Here is an 18,057-nt window from a genome sequence, read left to right as displayed (position 1 = left end):
ATATAGAAAAACATGCCAAAAGATATAGAAAAATATGCCATAAAGATAAAGAAAATCATGTTGTGAAACCGTAATTATTAGAAATTTTAGAAAAAATAAAGATGTAATATAAGAAAATAAATTAAAAACAAGAAATATCGACTATAAGTGAATATCACTAAGCTTGTGTTGATGCCAACCAATAAAACTAAAGAAAAAGCGGAAAGTAGGGTGAAAACGCTAAGCAAAAGTTAAATTTTTATTGTACATTAAATAAAAATTAATACATAATTTCAATATTTAACCACCTAAATAAAGTGACAATGTTTAAAGGCGTATTTAATATCTCCTAATTTATCCATAATGTTAATGAAATAGGTTAACACTAGCAGACAGTGGAGTCCTAGATATACAAAAAAGATGGTAGGTTCAATCTATGAGGTTAACTTTTTCAATGAAAATGAAGATGAAGATGTGATTTGTGGCAACCATTAATCTCAACCGTCGGATTAACACAAAAATACCCAATGTGGCAAACATCCATTGGAAGCTTCAAAACCCACCGACAAGTCAATTAGCTTCATGGCCATTGGTTGTCACAGTTTTCTCAACTTTTCCTTTCAAAAACATTAACAAACGAAAGCGACATGGCGCTAAACCCACCATAAAAGAAGAGAGAATCTTTTTTCTTTTCTTAGTCCTAAAATACGAACATGAAATATTAAGAAACAATCACCCCTTTATCCCGGGCACATGTCCCTTAATCTAAAATTGAATTCTTATATTAGAGTCGTAAACGAAACGGGATAGATCATGAGCTACTTAAGTTTGATTAGGTCAAAACTCGAATGGAATTGACTCGAACTCGAATTAGATTTGAGTTAATAATGAGTTGAAGCGAGTTATTTGATATCTTACATGAAAAACTAGCTAACAACTCGAAAAAAATAATATATTAAATTTTTTACTTTTTAAATCGAATTATTAATAATATTTATATATTTTTAAATATAATATGAGACTTTTATGAACTTAAGGTTCAAGTTCAAACTTGAGTTCAAGCTTGAATCGAGCTCGATTTTAAGCTTGAATCAAACACAAGTTTAAACTTCAATTGAACTAAGTTTGAAAATATTTTGAGTTCAAATTTTTCTGAACTCAAATCAAACTTTAGTTTTTTTACTTTGATTTTTTATTTTGAACTCAAGTTCACGAGCGTCCAAATCCAGTCGAATTTTAATTTTTTATTTTGAACTCAAGTCAAATTTGACAATTTTAAACTCATACATTTTTTAATCAAACTAAATTTAATTTTTAACGTTAAAATTAAATCCAATTCAATAATACTAAAACTTGATTAGGCTGGTTTACGATACTCTTGTATACGTTGGGTCTCGTGAATTCTGTTTTGACTACGAACCATACCTGAATTCATGGGCGGTTCAAAGCACTAGACGTCAATATCTGTCGCAGTTTAATTATTTTGTCAGTCACTGTTTCAAGTTGTGTTTTCTTAATACAGTCTACAAGTTTGCTTCGACAAGACAGTAACTTTTGTTCTTTGTATACAAATACAACCCTTCTTCTGGTTTCAAAAGGCAATAACTTTTTCCCCTCATTATTTCATTTACAGTTCAATTTAACGCCAAAAGTTTTTTTCCCCAAATGGAATTGGAGAGTGGGTTTTACTCGGCTTGGGAGAGTGGATTTTTATCGGAAGATGGTGATGATCAACTGAAAGCAGCGGCATCACTCCCATTAATCCCTCAGCCACAAACACCGAAGGAGCCGATGGAGTTTTTGTCGAGATCCTGGAGTCTATCTGCATCCGAAATCTCCAAGGCTCTTGCCCAGAAACAAAAACAGTTTGAGTTTGATACTGTTAATCAGAGTTCGTCTCCTGATTCCTTTGTTGCTCCACAAATTGTATGTGCTCTCTTCTTCTTAGCATCAAATTACAGTTTCAGTCACGTTTTCTGCTGCGTCATATTTATTCCGATTATAAAAATTACACTCATTGCCTTAATAACGATTTTAAATGATATCTTTATCGTTATATAACAGTTACTGTAGACTACTATTTAAATCTCAGCATGGCATCATAAGTATGCCCTTTTTCTTCCCTTCTTCCACCTCCGTTCCTAAATTCCTTGGTTTTCTATGGATCAGAAACTTAAATTTTGATCCTTTCTTCATAGATTTCATTGTATATTCTAGCTTCTGTTTCTAATCTTTTTCTAGTTACATTCTTAGATCCTCTACTATGTTAAAGTTGAATATTTAATCATTTTATTTTATAATATTATTCATATGTATAACTGAGTAATAAAAAAAATCTATACATCATTTGAACCGCTGCATCAATTTAAATCATCTAATAATATTATAAAATCAAAGAGATGGTACTATGTTAAACTAAAATAGAGGAATTTAATTTCAAAGTTTATCATAATAAAGGGATTAAAACCATAATTAATCCATTTTCTTCCCTGTGAAGAATCTGGTATTTTCTTTGAATATGGTTGGATGACAGATTTCATATTTCTCAGCTATAAAATTTTCATTTTTAAACTTTTCTGCCTGGGAAATCCCATTGTTTATTATTCAACTCTGTTTGTATAGGCAGGGAAAGTGATGAACTCTATTAATGCTCGAAGAACAGGAGCAATTGGGAAATGGTTTCATCACCACAAGGAATTAGGAACCAGCACAGGCACAGTGAAGAAGAAAGATAAAATGCGCGCAGAAAATGCTCGGCTGCACTCGGCTGTTTCCATTGCAGGACTAGCCGCAGGCTTGGCTGCAGCAGCCGCCGCCGGCTCCTCCAATAGCGGCGACGGAGCCTCCACGGGCTCAAAAATGAGCATGGCATTGGCATCCGCCACGGAACTTCTAGCATCCCATTGTATCGAATTAGCAGAGCAGGCGGGGGCTGACCATGACCGAGTTGCTTCAGTTGTTAAATCAGCAGTGGACATTCAAAGTGCAGGCGATTTGATGACTCTCACTGCAGCAGCTGCAACAGGTAATTTGTGCTTGTTGCGTATGTTACGATGTAATATGATTTATTTCTAAAAATAATTATGCTTTTATGCTGCGGATTTTAATTTTTGATGATTTTGAAAAACGGTGTGACCGTTATACTATTATGTTACGCTGTGAATCATAATTTGTTACATGTTTTTCCTTTGATTGAAATTAGCCTTGAGAGGAGAAGCGGCTTTGAAAGCAAGATTACCCAAAGAAGCGAAGAAAAATGCAGCTATAAGTCCTTATGAGAGGAGTTTGGCAGAGACTCATTGGGCTTCTGATTTTCATGCTCCAATGGACCAGAATCCTCCGTGCCAGGGTGAACTACTGCAACACACACGAAAAGGTGGTTCCTAGAACTCTCGAGATATAATGTTAAAAATATATCTTTAACCGTCTGACTAACTAATTACTCTGAACTTTGTCTCTTATTATTTCCGCTCGGTGACGGATTTAAAAATATTTTTAAAGGTGTGCACATATAGGCTAGTAACATAATTTTCGAGTGAGTGAACACAATTAAAATTTTAGGGTGATCACCATCAATAAAATAAGGAACTAACCGAAGAAAATTCGGATTTTAGAGTGGGTACAAATAAAATTTTAGGGTTAGCACCATCAATAAAATAAGAAATTATCCGAAGAAAATTTAGATTTCAGGGTAGACACTCAAATATACACGGCTCCACCACTGCTCCTAACATTTCATTTTTAGATAAAAAAACATTTTAGTAGATGAGAATGGTTAGTTAACGAATAATTAATGCTCCCTAATAGGGGCCTTTTATAATAAAATGAAACATTATAGGTTAAAATGCTTCAAAAAAAAAATAATGATAAAAGTGAATAGTCATTTAAATTTCAGAGTATTTTTATCATAGAATAAAATGTTAGAGATCAAAATACTTCAAAGAAAAAAGAATTATTTTGATTTTAAATTGTTTAGAGTTTAAATGATTTAAAGTTGGAAATTTCATCCAATTCACTTGTTACTGCTATTTTCAGGTGTGTTGAGATGGAAAAGGGTGAATGTATACATCAACATGAAATCTCAGGTACCAAAAACTAATTTGATGGGGAAAAAAGAAACCATATTCTATTTCACGTTTACATATTGCATGTTGCAAGCTCTCACAAAAGCTACCTTTGTCAGGTCATGATTAAGCTCAAAAGCAAACACGTTGGCGGAGCATTCTCCAAGAACAATAAATGTAAGCACTTTTTGACTACAGCTTTACAAAAAGCAACTTTTGCGCACAATACATTTAATTAAGTAGTTGATTTGAATTCATCCTTGAGGTAAAAAAAGTATTATTCTTTTTTATTATGCCATAATGCATTTAATGAAATGTCTTGTTACTAATTTAGTTATGTACTGGTAGGTATTGTTTATGGAGTGTGTGATGAGAGTTGTGCATGGCCATATAGAAAAGAAAGGGAAAGTTCAGAGTCAGAGGAAGTGTATTTTGGGGTGAAGACAGGGCAAGGTCTTATAGAGTTCAAGTGTAAAAGCAAGATCCATAAGCAGAAATGGGTTGATGCCATTCAAACTCTGCTGCGACAGGTCTGCTATGCTGAAGCAGTTCAACTTTCTATGGACTCTTTGACTATTAAAGACACTGTATAATACTAATATTTTCATAGTATATAGTTTAAATATACACAATAAAAATTCGGGTTGTTTAAATTATGAATTTTATACCAAAAAAATCTGAAATGTGTGAGCAATGAAACGAGTTATCGAGGAAGAGGTCCGTTTTGCGTGGGAGAATAAATGAATTTTATGCCAAGTTGATAATTGTAATATGATCGAATTATATTAAATTAAAGTAAAATAATTAAATTTGTAATCAAATATAGTACAAAAATGGAAACCATGACTAATCTATTTAGAGTCAAAATCAGGATCGTTATCGAGTTTGTCCAGGAGGAGTTTTTGTCCATTAAGATGTATAATTTGAATTTTGAAATCAATTATTTATTTATTTTGTAGTTCTAGATTTGATTAGTTTCTTAAAAAAATAAATTTGAATAATTAGAGCTATTTGATAATATTTTTAAATTTTTATTTGATTCCAAAAAGATTAAAATCTTAAGACAACGATGAATTAAAAAAAATTGTACGAACTTTAAGACTACATTTTCCTATAATAATTTGTCTATATTGATACTGTCATAACCATTTTTTTTATAAAACAATTAAATATAATTTTAAAAAAATTATGACTTTAGTTTAGAAAATTGGTCAGTTTTGAATTAATTTGAATAAAATAGAAAAGAGCCGCCATCGACCTTTGGGTTAGGTAGGTCGAATACCTAAAAACGACTTTTAAAATAATTTTAAGGAAAAATCGTTTTTAAGACAAAAAACGGGTATACGTTCACAAATATTCAATTTAAAAGGGTTCGGGGGTCGATTACGTGTGGGGAAGGAGTAACATCCCCACGACGCCCAAAATTGATACTGTGTCGATTACATATTGTCATAATGGTGGAAGTTGTGAATCGAATATAAAGTTAAAATATGATCTATTTATCGAACATTGATTAATTTGCTTGGAATTAATTATTGTTAGAGAAAATTATTTAACTCGGAAAGAAACATCGAAATTAACATTCCTCCGTCGGGAAAGCTATTTCGACTATCTCTTATCCATAAAGAATATTCGTTCTTTGATAAAATACGAATCAAATATAAATTGAATATTGACAGTTACGTAAAATAACGAAAATTGTCATTTAAAGATTAATATATTGCATTGTAAACAAGATTTAATTAGTAAAATAACCGAGATTTATTTCAAGTTCCCATGTCGTAAAATGTCGTGTCGGATCGCACCACTTCGACCAAGTGATGCTTTCCACGCTCATTTTATGCATACGTGTTTTTGAAACGATTCTAATATTTCATCCATGGATAAAATGAAATGGAAATAAATGCAATTAAAAAATACAAAATAACATGTTTACATTAAATGGAACTAAAAACATTATCTACAAAATACACATAACCATAAAATATGTAAAATACATTCATACATAAATGACTAAAATAAAAACAAAATAAAAATAAGTAAACATTACAAACCAAAATAAAATCATTAAAATACAAATATTTACAGGACTAAAATAAAATTAATAGAAATTAAAAGGGCTGAACAGTAAATACATAAAGTTAAAGGACCAAAATAATAAATAAATAAACTTAAAGGACCAAAAAACAAAAATAGAAATTTAAAAGGTCCAAAATAGTAAAAATAAACATTTAAGGGATTAAAATAGCAAAATAGATATTTAAAGGACTAAAATAGTAAAAATAGAATCTTAAAGGGTTTAAAATGGTATTAATAGAAACTAAAAGTTTCTAATAAACAAATATTAACAAATCAGAGCCCTAATAATCAAATTAAAATAAATACAGAGACCAGAAACAAAAATAACCCATAAATAATGTTTACAGATTAACATAAAATAAACAAGAAACATTGAGGACTAAATAATAATTAAACCTAAATACAACAATGACTAAAATAAAATATATACAAATGTCATGGTCAAAATCGAATATTAACAAAAAAATACATAATATGTAAAAAACAGGACTAAAATACAAATATTGAAACAGTAGTGCTCGAAATAAAATAAATCAAAACTTCATTAACTGGCTAAAAAGTAAGATTACAAAGGATCAGGAATTTAGAGTGCTATTTACCCTTAGTATGAAAACACACTGAAGGTCCATGGCAAAACGGCGTCGTTTTCAAACTGAGAGAGGAGATAGAGAGTCTTAGGCCTAAGGAATTTAGAGGATATATATATATATATTCTCTTAGTATGAAAACACACTGAAGGTCCATGGCAAAACGGCGTCGTTTTCAAACTGAGAGAGGAGAGAGAGAGTCTTAGGCCTAAGGAATTTAGAGGATATATATATATATATATATTCTCTTAGGCCAAAAAATGGCCACCCACCTCATTTGTTAGGTTTCAAACTAAGAGAGGAGAGAGAAAGTTTTTAAACTCTCTCAAAATCCCTCAACAGAGAAGGGAAAATCGTCGTTCACCTACGATTCCCGCGTGGCTCTCACAGCGGTGTACGGTGGTCGGAGAGAGCCAAACACCCCAAATAAAACATCCCTTCACCCTTAACCCATATCTCACCCTAGTTTAGCCTAAAACCACTCATTAGCCATAGATCTAGAGATATTACCTCTCCGCAAACTTGGAAAAAGACGACCCTTAGTGTTCCACGACCTTCGACGAACCAACCTCCTCGATAAGCTCTCTATCATCCCCTCTTTCTTTTTCTTCTAATGATTTTTTCTTGCCCTTTTTCTTAGTTATTTTCGAGTAGGTTATCCCTCTGTATTTCCCCCCGAATATATCCTCTTCTCACCGAATCCCCCTTCTCTCTGCTCTCGATTCTCCTCATTTTGGTGATATATCCTATTTCTTTTTTATCTTCTATGTCATCTCTTTGATGGATTTGATAGCCTCGGTGTAGGGTAATAATATCCTATATTTTTAGGATAAGATTTTCTTATTTTCTATCTTGGATGGGCTCTTGCTCACTGTTTGATGGATGTTTGGCAGAAACCGGTCACTGTTGGTGAAAACATCGATCAGTGGGACACTCGGCAACGACTCGGGAATGCTAGACGATGGCTCACGTGTCGGGAGGAATGGACGATGAAGTCCCCGTGCCAGCTTGGTGACTGATTATCACTGGCGGCGGCGGTTGAGCTAGTACTTAGGGTTTTAAACCCTAATCCCTTGGGCGATCTAGACCGTTGAATGCGTCCAAATCCAAGGGTTGAGATTTGGGCGGCTAGCAGCAGAAGAGAAAAAAAACCATAATCGAGTATTCAAGCGGGCCTGGGGTTGGGTCGGATCCTGGGCCGGTTCGAGTCTGGACTTTAACTGGGTTGGTCTGAGTTGGGCTCTGGTGAGCTTGTAATATGGGCTTGGATGTAATATGGTCACTGGTTTGTGGGCTTGAATTTAGGCTTACAAAATGTAATTAAGTATTGAAATAATAATAATAATAATAATAATAATAATAATAATAATATTATTATTATTATTATTATTAATTTTTTTTGTAGACTCAGACAAAAACGAGTGTCTATAGCTGCTCCTCTTTGCACATTCTTGTGTTAACAAAAACAGGGAAAAGACGAAAAAGACAACCAGTTTTTGTCCCATTTTTTGGTTTTGAAAATTGATAGTGTTTGGTATTGGGGACGACACGACTCATACGTGATGAAGAGGTCTGGTCGTCTAAGGGGGACACAGCTCTTATGTAATGAGGAGATCTGGTTGGGGGATGGCACTGCTCATACGTGATGAAGAGTTCTTGGCCATCTTTAGGGAGGGTGGGTTCCTACGCGATGAGGACGGTTGGTTATCTAAGGGTGACACGGCTCCTACGTGATGAGGGGGTCTGGTCGATGGATGACATGGTTCCTACGTGATGAGGATGACAAACCATATTTAGGGATGATAACACAGTTCTTACGTGATGAGGATGACTGATTATCAGGGGTGACACGGCTCCTATGTGATGAGGAGGTCTGGTCGGGGGATGACACGATTCATACGATGAGGAAAGCAGGTCATCTTTAGGGATAATGGTTTCAAGAGAAACTAACTCAAAGATGATGCTTCAAGAGAAGCTGTCTCAAGAGAGAATAAATTTGTTTCAAGGAAATGACTCAAAGATGGTTTTGTTTCAAGAGAAACAGACTCAAAGATTTTGCGTTTTCAAAGAAACTGCCTCAAGGGAGACAAGATTTGTTTCAATGGAAATGATCTCAAAGATGTTTGTTTTGTTTCAAGGGAAACATACTCAAATATGATAAATTTTGTTTCCAAAGAAACTGACTCAGGGATTTTTCTCAAAAAGAAACTATCTCGAGAGATAAAATTTGTTTTTAAGAAAACTGTCTCTAGCGAGATGACACTTTGTTTTGAGAGAAACAACATCAAAGGATATTGATAGTCTTCTTGTTCCTACTGGTGGAGGAAATTCCTTCAGAATATCTGATCGTTCGTATCAGGATGTTGAATCCTCAAAGATGCCCCAACATTCGATGTTAAATCTCCAAAGATACCCCATCATTTATTGTTTCTTACTTCAGCACTGATTCTAAGCATGAGCTTTATGTCTGAGAGGCACATATCAGCTACCAAGATCTACTCTAGAGGGATTATCTTGTTTGAAAAACGGTTTTCTTCTTCTTTTATTTTCAAAAGTCTGAAAATATATCAAGTAAAAGAGTTTTAAAAAAATGTTTAATCAAAAGTTTTGAAAATATTGCCTTTTTCTATGTTTTACAATTGAGACAAATCATAAAACAAGAGCTCATTGGATATTAAAGAATTAATTACACTTTTAATCCTTCAACAAATTATAGTTATTTGACAACTCTCAAGATTAATGCTATTATTGAGGTATGCCTAAGTAAGGAAAGGATAAAAAAGTCTCAAGTTGTTATTTTTGGTCAATGGTTTGGTATTCTCATTTATTTGTTGTTCACCGATTTGATGGAGTAGCTTCTGTACTTATTTATTGGAAGTTTTCTCCGACTCCTAGCTCTCATGTTCTCATTCATGTTGTGTGATGCCTTATCAATGGATTTGTGTGATCGCCTCTTATGCAATAGTTGCACAGTCTTCATTTTCCACTAGAGTGTACTCTTGCAAACCTCGACCTGAGACAAGTTATTTCCTTTCCCCATCAAATTTTATCCCAAAAATTGGCTTCCATTGCCCCAGCTTTGATCTTGAGCTTTAAAGAGATATTCATTGAATTCCAAGATACTTACGGAGAACTTATCTTGATTGAAAATGTTTTTCTTCCTTTGGATTTTCAAAATTTTGAAAAATATCAAAAGAGTTTTGAAAAAAAATATTTCCTCCTTCTAAGTTTCACAATTGAAACAAATCATAAACATGAGTTCATTGGATATCAAAAGAATCAACTGTTGTTTTAATCTTTGATAACTGTAAATCTTTGACAAATATCAAGATCGAAAGGTTGGTTTCGAGGTTATCTACCTAAACTCTAAGGTTTGTTTCATAGATTCGGTCACCTTGAAGATCATGGCATGCCCCTCTTTCTTGGTTTGGCATTTTGATCGGAGGCAGACAAAATGCCACAACTAGCATAGTCAATTGCTAGACTCTTTCGAACACTTTTGTTTCAGTTCTCTGAAATCTTCCATTTGTTCAAGCTTCGTAGACTCATCTAGCTAAGGTAGTGTAGAAATATCGGTCTAAATATGAGATTTCTGTGTGCTCGTGTGAGATCGACTATAACAGGTGTTCCTTAACTCTCTTAGTCTATATTCACCGAAACTCCTTTATTTAGTAAATTGGATTTATTTTTCCATTGTTTGGTTAGCTGAATTCAGCTTTATTGTACATATATTTTATAATTGCCTTTGTTGGCTAGCTGAAGGATTCATGTCGTCACAAAATCTTCGACTTGACAACCACAGTGGAGAAAACACCGAATTGCCAAGTATCCGATCAATGTCATGGTTTGAATATAATCTATTCATAAAGTCAGGGATTTCGAGTTTCCTCTATAACCAATTGCTTTAGCGGAATTGCTCAACTTTATTGTATACATATATATGTATACATTCTGCATTTACAGTTTCCATTTCTTAATCTCGCTGAGGAAAACATGTTATAGTCCCGGTGTTTGTTGAAGGTCAGAAAATCTCATTATTAGAGTTCAATTCCCAAGCAATTGACCTAAACTAGATTCTCCTACTTGATCATTCCATCTAAAAAGATCATGATCATCATTGAACGTCACTAACAAAAGCATAAACGAATTAGTTTTGCAATTTCATGTGCTAGTTGCCCCATTTTGTCCACTTCTAACACATACCTGAATGCCAAGATAATTGACTGTACATGCGGTGAAAGAGCTATCTTGGCTCCTTAAGGGAAGGGTATGCACTATGATGTATTTGTAGATTAGGATCAAGGGTCCATGTTTTTTAGGGTTCAACCTTGTCATTTGTCATAGATTTACAACCTCAAATATAAAAAAGCTTTTAATTAAAATGATATCCAAAGAATTTCAAGATTGAAATTTGCTCATGGTTAATTTCCTAAGAAAGAAGCATTTTATTAAAATGTTCAAAATTCAAGTGATTTACAAACATTTAAACAAAGATAGAAAAACAGGTTCTAACAAGATGACATGCATGAGAATGCAAAAAAAGCTCCTGATGGATGCCCCAGCTGACTCCTGATTAGAATGCCTCCATCACACATTGAACGTCAATGCCCCTGAATCGATCAGATCTTGGACCTTGCATTTCAATTCCCCACAGTTCTCAGTGGTGTGCCCTGAGCTCCCAATATGATAGCTGCATATGGCGTTAATATCATGGCCTTCAGGATATGGGGCCTCTCTTGGTTTGGATTGAACTGGAGTCACAAGGTTCTTCTCAACTAGTGTTGGGATCAATTCCTCATATGTCATCGGAATTGGATTGATACAAGATGTCCCACATTGTTTATTCTGGTAGGAAGGTTTATGTTCAAGTGAACATCTTGTACTCAATGTCTTAGGTTTTACTGGTAGAAAAATGTTAGTTTTACGTCTAAGAAGATGATGGTATGACTTTATTGGCTCAATGAAAGGTATGTGTATGACTTTTGGGTCTAAAAAAAGATAAAGGTAATATTTCAAAGTCTCAAAGATAGACAATGTTAAAATTTGGTCTTTGGTAGTACTCATGAATTATTTTGGGTAAAAAATTTGAGAGATTTATTTTGGGGTTTTAGACAAGATAAGAAAGGTCTAATATTTTTATATGTCAAAAATACATAATTCTTGAAGGATTAAAAGAATGTGTAATTCGTTTGATATTCAAAGAACTAAAGATTAAAACTCGTTCAATTATTCAGCCTTAGAAGGTAACATAAGTTCAGTCATCAAAAAATTAAACATATTTAAGCAAATATTAAAGATAGAACAAAAACGAGTTCAAACAAAATAATCTCTATGGATGCAAATGGTAGATGCAATGCCACCATCCTTCTTCGATTATCCATACCCCTGAATCCATCAGGTTTTGGATCTTGCGCTTCAGTGCCTTACAGTTCTCAACATAAATTCTAGAGCTTCTTATGTGATATCAACAACATGGACCACAAGGAACATAGATTCTTTTCTCGGATCATCCTGGAAGGCTCAGTCCTACAACCAGCTGGACAAGCTCCCACCGTACTGATTTCAGCTTTTTGCTTCTATTCTCAATGTGGTGTCACGTGATCAGGACCATTTCCTCAAATCCTCCACGAATTAGCTCCATGTTTTTATGAAAATGCATAAAAATGAAATGCAGATGCAAATGGAGATGCAAAAATATTGACCCCAACGATGATTATCATAGAATAATTTTCACATGAAATAAAAACTTTCACATTATAAGACAATCCACTTTACATACATGCCTTCGCTTAGATGGCTGAGTCTGAAGTAGATCGTTGCTTTGTCTCGGGTCTTCGTTCTTAAAATATGATGCCCCTCAAATGCTCTGTAATCTAACTCCATTAATACTCTGTCGGTGCTGAAGTTGGTGCGTCGTTCCTTGATGACTAGCAATAGAATAATCATAGATGAGAATCTACTGCTCGATTACTCTTCGAATCACTAATCATTACTTTAATCTCGAATGTTGCATGATATTCAAGCAAGTCTTATTCTTGTATTCTGATATTATTTTAACCCTCAGTACATGTCTGTGTATGCGACTGCTTAGTTAAAAACTTTTATCTCTTCTTGGGAAGATTTTCTCTCGAATATCCCCTTACGAATCAACATTTTCGCATTATGTTATGTTGATGCAATGCAATGCAAAGAATGACGAAAAATGACACAAACAAAAGAAAAGAAACGAGTTAATACGAACAAAAGAGAAAAACGAGTTAGTAAAAGCAAGATAATTGATACAGATAAAATTTTATTCAAATATGAATATAACACCTACCCCGCCATGATATCTAACCAAACATGCTTTAATTAAATAACATTCTTACCCGGACATGCTATCTACCCAAATATAATTTTTCAAGCAATTAATCCTAAACGCATGGTATCTAGTTCTCATGCTATTGTTCACAATTTAAAGTAAAAGAAAAGGTTCAGAAACGCTCATCCTTTGTACACTTAATTTGGGTACCTACTGACGGACATAGGTTCGGTATGACTATACCTAGGGTGACCGTTCTACGGTTCACTATATGCATGGTTTCGGCACTAACAGGAAAATGGTACTCGAATTGTCCTTGATGAAGGTGCCCTCTTGGGCTGCTAGACCTTCGATCCTCACCAATTACAGTTTTCGAACGGAATGAGTTCAATTCGATAGGATTCATGCCTTATACCTATATAAGGAATAAATCCCTACGAAGGTATAAGGTATGTATCCCATGGGTTATTTGCTAAAACTCATACGAATAATAAATTCTTACGAGAGTAAAGCATTCACCCCGACTAATTTGGATCGAAGCTCATGTCTAGAGCTCATGTTATGCAAATGCACGTGATGTGTGTGAGTAGGAGCGTACCTACCTTTGACTCTAAAGGAAAACAAATCAAGATAAAAACTTGATACAACCTTAACAGAGCTGAAAATATAAATCAAAACGTTAGTATGAAAATTTAAAGAAATGAAGAAATTAGAAAAACTTCAATAAATTGATCATAAAGTAACTATAGACTCGAACTCATAGTTTCTACCACAACGACAATGTGTAAGCAATATACAGTCTAACTCTCTAAAAAAACCTCAGTGGAGTCGCCAAGCTCTCTTAACCATTTCTTTTATAAAACAATTAAATATTATTTTAAAAACAATTATGACTTTAGTTTAGAAAATTGATCATTTTTTAATTGATTTGAATAAAATGGAAAAGAGTCGCCATCGACCTTTGGGTTAGGTAGGTCAAATACCTAAAAAAGTCTTTTAAAACAATTTTAAGGAAAAACCATTTTTAAGACAAAAAAACTTATCTAAGTTCACAAAGATTCAATTTAAAAGGGTTCGGGAGTCGATTATGCGTGGAAAAGGATTAACACCCCCACAACGCCCAAAATTGGTACTGTATCACTTACATGTTGTCGTAATGGTGGAAGTTGTGAATCGAATATAAAGTTAAAGTTAAAATATGATCTATTTATCGAACATTGAGTAATTTACTTCGAATTAATTATTGTTAGAGAAAATTCTTTAACTCGAAAAGAAACCTCGAAATTAGCAATCCTCCATCGGGAAAGCTAGTTCGACTATATCTTATCCATAAAGAATATTCCTTCTTTCATAAAATGCGAATTGAATATAAATTGAATATTGACAATTACGTAAAATAACGAAAATTATCATTTAAAGAATAATATATTGCATTATAAACAAGATTTAATTAGTAAAATAACTGAGATTTATTTCAAGTTCTCATGTCGTAAAATACCGTGTCGGATCGCACCACTTCGACCAAGTGATGCTTTCCACGTTCATTTTATGCATACGTGTTCTTGAAACGATTTGAATATTTCATCCATGGATAAAATGCAATGGAAAATAAATGTAATTAAAAATACAAAATAACATGTTTACATTAAATGGAACTAAAAACATTATCTACATAACACACATAACCATAAAATATGTTAAATACATTCATACATAAATGAATAAAATAAAAATAAGTAAACATTACAAACCAAAATGAAATCATTAAAATACAAATATTTACAGGACTAAAATAAATTAACAGAAATTAAAAACGGTTGAACAGTAAATATGATTGCTTGTAAATGTATATGCTAAGGCAATCAATTTTGTGCAAGTATACACAATTGAATCAAGTAATATAGAGTAAGTGAGTATCGTCTCCTCAGGGATTAGTCTAGAAATTTATCTTCACGACAACTAGAACTAGTGGTTATGAACTAATTCCTACTATCTTGTCAAACTAAAAAGCTAATATTAATAAAACAAGGAAATATTATAATGTATGACTCCAGAAAAGTTTAGTCGAGGCAAAACAAAGATGCATACTACTAAAACAAAACAAAGACAAGTGTTGATTTAAATATGATTCAAATAACCTAACATATTCAGACTTATCACAGATCACTTTTGCTAATCTTTTGTGTTGTCAACAATTACTCTAAGTCTAGAATGAATTATTATAACTTGCTTAAGCTGCCCGACAGGATTACTAAGTATTCTTAGACGGTTGCTATGGCAATACTACTACAACCCTTGGTTTTTCAGACTGTTGTTGTAGCAATACCTCTCAGCGTGAACTATAGGCGTTGTCTATCATACTTTAGTGTTTATCCCTTTTAGTCGATTGAAACCCGCTTCTTATCTCTAAGGTAGACAAGTTAGAACTTCACCATCCTAGATCCATTCCATTGTTCTTGTAGATCTACCTTAATTCTCTCAAATCTAAGAATCAGTATCTAGACAAAAGGCAATCTCTCGATGCTCTTACAGTGTCAAGGTAAAATATGCAAACAATGAACAAAACAATCATGAACAAAAACATAATTCATCATTCATAAAGCAGAAAATAATTGTCTAGGCAACATAAAGATTCACACCAAGTAAGACAATCATGGTGCTATCAAAAAGTCATCCAAGATTCAAAGCTTAATACAACCCCAAACATGTAAAGAATTTAAGAACAAAGGAATAACGACTCCCAAAATCGGGGGCTCTATCGTGATAATTCTGATCAGCGCCGTGCCTACCTTAGTGATCAACCTCTCTCAAGACTTGATCACCGCTCTGCTACAGTCAGGCTATAGAGGACACCAAGGAAGGCCAGTTGGTAAATATCGGGAAAGCACTGCAGTTGCTTGCTCTCACCTTAAGTAAAGCTATTGTCTATTCTTCATTTTCTTTCTTTTTGGCGGCTATGGCTGGTTATTTATAGAGAATAATCTCTTAGGATTTCACATGATTGGAGATTCCTTAAATAACCATTTCTTTCTTGTCCAGACTTAGAAAGGAAAGGCGGCTGTCAGAATATTTAAGTCTTGCCTGCACGTGAAGGAGGTCATCTAGCTGGCGTGTGACATAGGCGGTTTCGTCATACCCGCTTCAGACTCTTCAGATAAACCTTGCCTCGACGAGATAAATCTTCTCCTTACGTTCTTTTCTGCTCCATTGGCCCTTGCAAATTATGTTGTCACGACTGAAATGTTCTTCCTCTGTAAGTTTCCTTCACATACACAATCTACACAAACCCTTTCTCTTCAGCAGCATCAGTTAAACCAAATAAATCTTGCCGAAGCAAAACTTATCCACCACAAGCAAATATAACCTAAATGCAACTAAAATGTAGTGCATACTTTGTTTAGACGAGCAATAACTTAAGTGAAAAGACTAGAAATTGAGTCTTTTTATGGAGTTATCACACCCCAAACTTAAGCTATTGTTTGTCCTCAAGCAATGTATAATAACTAAAAGAAAATTAAAACGATCATGGCAAAGCAGTGTTAAGAAAGTCATATGGTTTGAGATTTCAGCCCTCCGCAAAAATAGTTGGCCTCAACATGTTCGACAGTCATATCAGTCAAGTCCCTTCCCTAGTCATGATTCCTTGCTATTGTGTGTGCGTGATTGTAACCAGTCTATACATAAAGGTAATTAGAAGACTTAAAGTAAGTGCTTCTGGTTTGTCAAGGCATCAAATTAATTGTCAGGCTTAGTTTATACTCCTAGTTATTTATCAACTTTTTCTCTTTTTTTATTGGGGAGTCAGCTCATCACACTTACCATCCCACACTCTAGGTGAAAGGCAACATACCTTCCACCCCCAAGCTAGTCGGGCAGAGTCATTCTGTGACTACTTTCATTCACTCATATGCCTCAGCGACTCTTAATTTTTTTTTTCTGGAGTTTTTCTGTTTATGCCTTTGCATAGAGGAGTGTCCCTTTTATTTTTCAAGTTTTAAACACTAGGGAGTTCCACTTTAAACTTACAATATTTTTGAAGGCTCGACAAGAAGAAAGTTCTTTCCTAAATTTTTTACAGATTACCTTAAGTAGGGACAACCTACAATCGTGTTTGTAAATTTTAAAGAATCAAGCCTAAGGTTGGTTCTCTTCCTTAGACATTCTCAACAATAATTTTGTCCTAGGGAATCAAATTATGCATTCATTATTGGGCATCCCTAATTCATTCCAAACAATAGTCTTAACTTGCTTATGTCATGACAACTAAAATTTTCAACCAATTATCATTAATTGCTTTTTTTACAAAGTATGGCAAAATATGACACAATACCTCCCCCAAACTTGAGGGATGCATTATCCTCAATGCATGAGAACTAAAACTACATGATGCTATATGCAAATGCGAAAAATAAAAAAAATGGAGTGTAAACTTACTGTGGTGGGGTGGCTTGACTGGACGCCCTCGTTCGGCATCGTTTGGGAGGAGAGAGACTCTTTGATCTTGAGTATACTGATGCTATCGTTGTGGGTGACAGTTGAATGATACGACCTGCCATTCGCTTGATACGCTTCTTTCTGGTCGAGGCTCGTGTTGAAGTTGGTTGCTCGGTAATAGGAGTCGGTTGTGCAGGAACTGGTGCTGGACTTTGAGGTGCTTTTGGGACTTGTGTTGCTTGATGAAAAAGGACTGTATGAGACCTTGCTTGGGTTATTTTAGGGTTGGGGTGAAATCTTCATCGAAGAAGAAGTTGGGAGGGGTCTCTTGACTTCTCTCGGAGGTTGAGAAAGATGAGGAGCTGAGGAATTCTTCAGTGTTGCCATGACCTTCCTCTGGTACAGGCGAGACATGGTGGCTAGTGGTGGCACATCGGTGGGTACTTCTAGGGGGACTTCTGGGGGGACATTTGATGTCAAGGCATGAAATGTGCTGTCGCCAGCATTGTATTTGAGGAGGACGCTAGGGAAGGGCGGTAGATTGGCAGTTGTGGTCAGGAGCAACTCATTGAAAAAGGTATTGAGTTGTGCGTCCCTTGCCTTGACATACTCA

At 34.4% G+C, this 18,057-nt stretch overlaps 1 protein-coding gene across 1 annotated transcript; it reads left to right on the top strand.

Annotated features, from left to right (window-relative positions):
• The first annotated feature begins 1,574 nt into the window (after positions 1 to 1,574).
• Positions 1,575 to 4,696, top strand: LOC120163505 (VAN3-binding protein-like). Its single transcript, XM_039173431.1, has 6 exons — positions 1,575 to 1,905; positions 2,602 to 3,004; positions 3,182 to 3,355; positions 4,015 to 4,064; positions 4,163 to 4,220; positions 4,392 to 4,696. Exons 1-6 carry the CDS (start codon positions 1,645 to 1,647, stop codon positions 4,634 to 4,636), a joined length of 1,191 nt encoding a protein of 396 aa, XP_039029362.1. The 5' UTR covers positions 1,575 to 1,644; the 3' UTR covers positions 4,637 to 4,696.
• The last annotated feature ends 13,361 nt before the right edge of the window (positions 4,697 to 18,057 follow it).

This window comes from Hibiscus syriacus, unplaced genomic scaffold, assembly GCF_006381635.1.
Source record: "Hibiscus syriacus cultivar Baekdansim isolate YM2019G1 unplaced genomic scaffold, ASM638163v2 tig00111458_pilon, whole genome shotgun sequence".
Lineage (NCBI taxonomy): Eukaryota > Viridiplantae > Streptophyta > Magnoliopsida > Malvales > Malvaceae > Hibiscus > Hibiscus syriacus.
This window is presented reverse-complemented; position numbering and strand designations above follow the sequence as displayed.